The sequence below is a fragment of the Orycteropus afer genome, unplaced genomic scaffold (assembly GCF_000298275.1).
Source record: "Orycteropus afer afer isolate SDZICR_OR568_19922 unplaced genomic scaffold, OryAfe1.0 scaffold00441, whole genome shotgun sequence".
NCBI lineage: Eukaryota > Metazoa > Chordata > Mammalia > Tubulidentata > Orycteropodidae > Orycteropus > Orycteropus afer.
In genome coordinates, this window is record NW_006922028.1 from 1,957,245 (window position 1) to 1,965,463 (window position 8,219).

An 8,219-nucleotide genomic window follows, 5' to 3' on the forward strand; every position below is an offset into this window, starting at 1 on the left:
TTGGGCAATCCTACTTCCGTAGTGATACTGCCTCGGAAACCCAAGGAGGGGTCGCTATGAGTCGGGGCCGACTCGACAGCACATAACAACAACAACAACAGGTAAAACAAAGAAATAAAACCAAACAACTGTTATCTTTCTGCTTTTAATACTTTATATCTTGCAACTGACCAATATATGATGGGGGGGGGATCCTGTTAAAAAAACAAACAATGCCTTCAAAGTCCATAAAATAAAATTAAAATAAAAAACTATCTCACCTTCCTAATTGATTTTTTTTTTTTTTTTTTTAAAGGCCCAGGGATTGCATACGACAGATACGGAGAGGAGGAAGGGAGAGAGAAACTCCTTGACAGCTCATGAGAGATGATGTCTCTCTTGGACTCTGGTCTCCCAAGAGTTCTCCACCGAGACATGGTGATCAGAGCTCATTGCTCTGTGGTGACTTCCTAAGACTGAGGGGATGGCTGGAGGACATGCTGATCCTCTTCGATGTCTTCTCCCTTATTTGGTCCATGAGTTGCAGAGGCTGGTATGGTATTTCCTAGTTTCCCAGAAGGAAGTGACATGTCAAGCATGAAGTGTCTAGTCGCTGTCCTCATGCTTCCCTTTGGTCTGTAGTTTATGAGATGAGAAAGAGCAGGACAGTCCCATCTTCTTTCCTTGTCATTCATTCATTTCCTCATTCATTTAATGAACATTTATTTACTAAATGCTATGTGCTTATAACAGATAAACAATAGAACTTTGTGGTAGGTCAGGATGAGATACCGAGTGTAAAGGTAGCCCTGGTATAAAAATACCTCAAACCTAACCATATAAATGCTTAAGAAAGAAAAGGATGAATATTTTATTCCTCTTCTAGGCCATTTTGGCCTCATTTCCAATCAGGAATTAAATAGATGGGTCTATAATGTGCTCCTTTTACATCACCCTTCATCATCTCTGATGACAGTACATTGACATTTTAATGGCAATACGAGACCTTGGAATAAAACTATCTTTTGTTTATAATTTAACTCGTGTTGAATTATAATAGAATCCTGGTAGAAGTGCACATGACATCCACATAATTAGAGGACAAGTTCTTTCTGATCATTGCTATTACCATCAATATCAAATTAATTTATACTCATGGGCCACTTGATGTGAAGTGTTACCAAGCCTGGGTAACATTTTGTTTCCTGGCTCTGAAAATCACAAAGACAAATGCATCTGTGACCTATGGCTGGTTTCCCTTCCCTGCTGCCCTCCTCTCCTTTCCCCATGCCCTCCTCTCTATTGATTTTCATTTAATTATAACATTCTGTAGCAATTCCTCGAGAGGAATTAAATGGCAGGGCTCTGCGACAGACACAAGGCTGGTCAGCCCTCGAAGTCACTAGAGATAACCTGCAGGGAGAGTCATGCATAATTCTGTAGCTCAGAGTATGTCTTCAGAGAGAATTATGTTGGCAGCAAATCAGCCTTGGATGCTTGGAGGTTTGGGTAGGAACAGTGGTATGGGGGAGTTTATATCATCTTTGTCCTTCCTCAGGGAAACACAATTTGATTGAAGCTGTCAGTTACATGAAAGCTCATACAACTGGAAATGGTGCAAGCTTCCAGCTTCGGTGTGGGAGACTGTTACGGTTTGAATTTTGGCCCCCAAATTCTAGGTTGTAATTCTAACCTGTTGATGTAATTTCATTTGGAAACAGACTTTTCTTTTTTATGTTAATGAGGCCATATCAGTGTACAGTGTGTCAAACCTATTCATTTTTGAGAAATAAAAAGAGCACATTAGGTTCAAAAGCAAGCCAGCACAAATGGGAGAAAGATAGATGGTACATGGACATGTACAAATAATGCTGAGAAGAATGTTAGAGAAGCTGAGACAAGGATTTTTCCCCAGAGCCAACAGAGAGGGCTTTCCCTAAAGCGGGGGCCCTGATTTATACTTCTAGCCTTCTAATTAAGGGAAAATAAGTTTGTTAGTCAAAGCCACCCACTTGTGGTATTTCTGTTAGAGAAGTACTAACAAACCAAGACAGAATTCATCGGTATTTCCAACTCCCTTTGCATTCTCTGCTCATATTTTCCACGACAAGACCAAACGTGTTGCCATAGAGTCGACTGAGAATCTTGGTGACTCCATATGTTACAGAGTAGAGTTGTTCTACTGAGTTTTCTGGGCTGTGATCTTTACTGAAGTAAGTCACCAGGCTTTTCTTCCATGGCACCACTAGGTGGGTTTGAACCATTAACCTTTAGGTTAGCAACTGAGAGCAAAATGTTTGCACCACCCAGGGACTCACATACATTTTCCAAGCGTGCTTAAAAACCAAGCTCTGTGCTCAGTGCTGGAATCCATGCATTAAGGTATAGGCACTGAAGGGATATCTCATGGGCTGAGGATATTAAATGAGTCCTTTCTAGGGTCTTAAATCCTTGTCCTGATTTTTTTTTTTGCAGAAAGTGATTTTAGAAACGGGTGGGATCCAAGGTGTATTGGTTGACTATTACCCAGTTCAAAGCACATTTGTTATTTTTCCACAAAGTCTATTTGCAGATCAATTAACCAATTCTTATGTTCAAATCCACCAGCCACTCTTTGGAAGGAAGACTGAGTAATCTATTTCCATAGAGATACTGCTTCAGATACCCAAGGAGGGGTCACTATGAGTCAGAACTGACTGGACAGCAGTAAGTTTTTTTGTTTTTTGTTTTGATGATGTGCAAATGGCTCCCTTCTGAAAGGTTTTTATGGGCTCAGAATGCCCATTATATTATTTCCTTTTATGGCTTTTTGTTCATTTTTTTACCTTTGCTAAAGTGCCACTTTAAAAAAAAAAAAAATGATCATGTCTGTTTTTGTGTTCTTGGCCAGAGTAAATTGATGATTTTTTTTTTTTTTTTTTTGTCACACCACTGCCTTAGGGCACTTTTTTCTTTCTGGTTTGTCTTTAACTTAATAACTCACGTTTGTGTCTACCCTAATGGTATCCTGACGATGATAATGGCAGAGGCTCAATTAGGAAACATGAATCATACTGTTCCATCTCTACAGTGTGCAAGAATTCCTAAAGTGACAAGGGGATTTCATTTTCTTTTGTCCTCTGCACTTCTAATTCCCTTTATTGTTCATGCCCCAACACTGTCCACATCACTCTTCAAACACATTTCTCAGGCTTATTAAAAACAGCATCTTAGGTGAGAAAACCCCTTACCTATTTGCCAATCCCACGGCACCTTTAACAGCTCCTTGTGCTCCATTATAGCTCTGCAAATTCAAAGAAAGTAGACCTGATGAGCAAAATTATAATGCTCCTGACTTCTTTTCTCTCTGACTCACCACATTTACACAAATAATGAAGCAACTGATTGAATTTTCCAAAATAACTTTGAGCCATGCAGCATCAAGTCTAATTAGGCAGCCTGAGGTTTATCCCTGAAGGATCTTATTAGATGTGGCCAACCATAGTGAGACTATTCTAGTAGGACATGGTGGAGCTCAAAGCTTTTATTGTCCTCATGCAGTCTGTCCATATCCATTGCTTCTTATGGCTTAGATGCTTTTTAAAATGGAAATGGCAAGGTTCAGAAATTTCTGAGCTTCCAGGTTTAATTAATTTTCAGAGTGAACATTCTCTAGAGCAATGGTCCTCAAACTTCAATGTACATGAAAGTCACCAGAGAGCTTGGTAAGACACAGGAAACTGGGTCCCACCCCTAGCAATTTTGATTTAGTAGATGTAGGTGAGGCCCATGGATTTGCAGTTGTGACACGTTCTCACATGATGTCATTACTCCTGGTCCAAGAACGCACTTTGGAAATGACTGCCCTAGAAGGGGACCAGGGTGTAAGGCTGGTCCCACTACACAAGCGTTATTTTGGTTCTAGCTGCTTTCATTGTCTCCCATTTGCCAAACACCCCATTTGCCACTTCCATTATTTTGGCAGTAGTGGCATAGTTTCCTCAAGGCTCCATCAGCTCTAATGGACTATAACTGAACCAATAAATGCTAGATCTCTGGGTATATTTTTTATTGATTCAAGAATAATAATCCATAAAATAGGCCATTCATCTACAAAATGTTAGTTAAAAGTAGTCAAACCCAGCGATTCTTTTTCTTCTCACAAAGCTGAAGCACTCAATCTAGGAGCTCTAAAATGCCACTTCACTTTTAAAAATGAACCAAAAATAAATCTGTTTCAGTAAAGTCTTCACATCTCCCTGCCTTATTTGCGATGGAGTTTTTCCACTCACATCTCAGGATGGAGGATTATTGGAAGCAGTCTATTTGTGAAACATGCTTAAAGTGATGCCAAAATATGTTCCATAAATAGTTCCAATCACTGACCCAATACAATTACAAAGTACTTGCTTTCTAGAGAAAGATTTGGTGAAAGTCAACTGTAGATTATACTGTCCTTCTTTACCCCTCACCTGAAACTAAAATTTTTGGTCTATACTTAAGGAAAATTATTCTCACAACAAATTCTGAGGTATTTATCTGTGATGACTTCTACGCTTTAATGCACGAATTATAGCAAAACTGGTGCTTTTGACTTTCTGATGCTTAGTTGATATCTGTGTTCTATCTTCACCTGTTTAAGGAAAATAGAAACACTGAGTTTCCAAGAGCTGAATTTGAAATATGGCTCACTCTTAAAAATCCATGGATAATAAATGGACCAATATATAAAAGGATAATTTTAAACTATAAGCTTTCTGGTAACAGTAGTCATTAGTAAACAAAATGTCCCTTTTTGGAAGTACATCAAATCATGGCATCTATAATTTCATTTTTCTAGTTCTCTAAAGTTAATAGGCTTGGGGAAAGGCTTCTTCATCCTTCTGTGGTCTCCTAGCGTAGACTTTATATCGGTTTATATAACCCTTATACTGGTTTGGGCGAGTCAGTGTACTATTGCTTTCTTGCAAATTCTCTTCAAAATTAATGAAATATTTTATAATAATTTATGATAAACTTGTTTAGTTCAGGAGACATTAACTGATAGAGATGATTAGTTTTCATATTTCATAAGACCTCTGTATGGGATGTTGGTAACAGGTTTCTAGCCTTGATTTTTACAAAACAAAGTGGCCCAAGGGAATTAAAAAAAATATATAGTAAAAAATAATACATCCTCAGTTTCCATTTTCTGTATTTCTTGTTATTTTACTCACAACTGAATTCCACTGAAAAATGCACCAAAGAGTCCAATCATTCCCAGAAACTCCACTCGACTCAGGGTTCGGATGATGTATTCTTCCCAGACGTTAGAGATACCATACAGTGTGGCTCCTCCTAAGACCAGAAGGTCCCCTACCAGCTTATTTTCTCCTAGACAGCAAAAAACAGAGAGAACATCATCACAATTTTCCTAATGAAAATCTGACATCAGCAAATTGATTGTTTTGCCTATTCTACCTGACATTTTTATGGAAGTCCTGTAATTCACCAGCTGAATTTTAGTAAAGTTTGTTAATCTGTTCTACAGATATGGTCTGATATAAAAAGGTTGTTCAATAGGAAGTCTTCGCTAAAAGAGGGACAATTGCCTCCAGACGGCACCCTTTCCACAAAGCCCAATGTCTCTCGCCAGATATACTATGAATATATGCTAACATGTGAACTTATAACACTTACTTCAGGGCACTTTCCAATAGTTTGGTGTTGTTGTTGTTGTTGTTATATGCCGTCGAGTCAAACCTGACTCATAGCGACCCCTCCTTGGGTTTCCGAGGCAGTATCACTACGGAAGTAGATTGCCCCATCTTCCTTCCGAGGAGTGGCTGGTGGGTTTGAACTGCCAGACTTCTGGTTAGCAGTCAAGTGCCTTAGCCACTAAGTTCTGAATCCCCACTCCTTGCTGTATAGTAAGGGTACCTACTCCAGCATGACTTTAAAGGAGGGGCTCATCCATCACTGTGGGTTCCCAGATTAGCTGAAACAATCTAAACTACAGAGCTGGGTTCTTAGTGTTCAGTTGGAAGCACTGAGCATTCTCCAGGTAATGACTGCACATGAAACAATCTGGTCGGGACCTGGGGAAAGGCCTCTTCATTCTTCCATGGCTCCCTGAAGTAAATTTTGCATTTACTCTAAATGGTGCCACTTTTTCTAAGGCAACATCACACTTGTAGGTAAGGACTGGAAGAGAGGGGAAGAGTGCCTGAAAAGCAACAGCTTCACAGACTAGGCCTCAAGGGAATGGAGTCGAGATTCTGAATCTGGAAGGGGCTGGAAGCTCTTCATGAGGAGTTGCCATCTTTGCTTGGTCGTCAATGAGCTGAGAACCTGATGAGCCCTCAGTGAGAAACTAACCCTGGTGTGAAGTCCCTAACTGTATCTTCTGGAAAACTTAAGGTTTCAATGAAGAATGTGTAATTTTGGACAAACTTATTAATCTCTGTATGTGTCTGCTATAACATAATCACAAAACTTTTAAGTATTTCGTATGAGGAATGTTCCATAACATAAAATGTGACTACAAGTAAATTATAAAGAACATGATTTAGTCTCCTTTCATTCAGGAGACATTTTAGAATCTTGCGAGGACATGGGGCCATTATTATGAATATCAATTATTGTTGTACCAGTGAAGTGTGGAAATGCCGCTTAATATAATTCTTAGCTAATAAAATTAATTTTATGTTAATGGATTCAGGAAAGTTAGCCTACAATGAAATCCTTTTAAAGGAATTGCAGGAACATCAATCTATCTTTTAAAAGTCCTAACAAGAGTCTACATTGTGTCAGTGAATAGTTTCACCCACCTTTTATCTGAAGCTCCACATTTTATACAGTTATGGCCCATTCTGTTAACTAGCCTTTGAGTATCTAAGTAATCTATTCACCTGCACTTTGAGTCTTCACCAATGCACCAACCCTTATTGATAATCATAAAACAATTTTGCAAAACTGCAAATTGGGAAGTATTTCCTAAATAAACAGCTATAAAAGATTAAATATTTTATTATAATATTGCTGTTCAGTGTATTTGCCAGTTTTTAAATTATTCGAAAGTGGAAACATGTACATACAGCATGTATGAAAATTTAATTGATTAAGTGCAATCAAGTTGACCAGAACACAATTTTATCCAATCATATTATGAAATGAAGCATTCGTTATAATACAAATATTAGAACATATAAGGACTAATACTTTATATCAAAAATTTGCACTTAGCTAACTGGCAATTACAACATATAACTCCACATTTTATGCATTGTTAATACATTGTTGTTGTTAGGTGCTGTTGAGTCAGTTTCAATTCAGCAACCCTATGGAGTAGACCCTGGAAATGGTGCCAGTTTCTGTTCAATGTTCTTGGTGAAAATTATACCCAGCAAATCTCTTATTTGTTTATGTATGCAACTATGATGGGTGATAATGTCTTACAAATTTTGGGTCCCTCCAAACCAATTCGTTTTCTCTCTCCTCTGAATGTCTCACCATTGGTAACTCTCTCATGGGATCTATGTCTGTTACTTCTTGATTTGCATGTCTTACCCCTCCACCACCCTTTCTCTTACATAGTAATGTTGGAGGCCATGGAATGTGACTTACTCAGTTTCATAGTTCATGTGCCTAGCATGGATCTTGGCACATTATAAGTTCAGTAAATGTCTAAATGAATAGAGCTAATTAAGAAGGTCTTATACCATCCTAGGGTAAAGGTTTTGAGTGGCAAACTTCTTTTAATTCAGGCAGCTTGGGTTCTAATCACATCTCTGAGAATAAAATAAAAACACCTAAACTGCTTTATTTAGCATGATATCTGGCACTTGCTAAATGTTCAGTAAATGGTAGTTAAAAAGGAATAAATCAATCATTCCTTGTCACTTTGGGTTGGACATTCCTCACTTTGGATTTCTCCAGTCATAAATGCTTTGTAAGAACTGGTTTTCCTTGTTAGATTTTTGCTTAAATGTTAGAAGTCATGTTTGGATGGATGTCTGTGTATGCCTAGTGGTAGGAGGAGAAGAGGGGAGGTTATTTAAAATCACTACTCACTACTAAGTAAAGAAGTAAATGGAGAATTACGCTATTCTGGAAGGTTGAAAGACTATTAGCACAATTCATGAAATGTGCCCATCCCATTGGATACATTCAATAGGTGAGCAGCCATTCAGATTTGTCCAGATTGTCTCAGTTTTAGTATGGGAAGTTTTGCATTCTGGAAAACCTCTCCCTTTTGAGGGAAACCAGTATAGTTGTTCACC

The 8,219-nt window shown here is 38.3% G+C and overlaps 1 protein-coding gene across 1 annotated transcript in view; it reads right to left on the reverse strand.

The window, feature by feature from the left end:
* Positions 1–8,219, reverse strand: part of SLC35F1 (solute carrier family 35 member F1) — a 654,684-nt gene that overhangs the window by 79,174 nt on the left and 567,291 nt on the right. Inside the window, exons 5-6 of the mRNA XM_007954195.1 lie at positions 5,175–5,331; positions 3,210–3,262 (exon numbers count right to left, since the gene is read on the reverse strand). Coding sequence (XP_007952386.1) covers positions 3,210–3,262; positions 5,175–5,331 — 210 coding nt within the window. The remainder of the gene's footprint in view (positions 1–3,209; positions 3,263–5,174; positions 5,332–8,219) is intronic.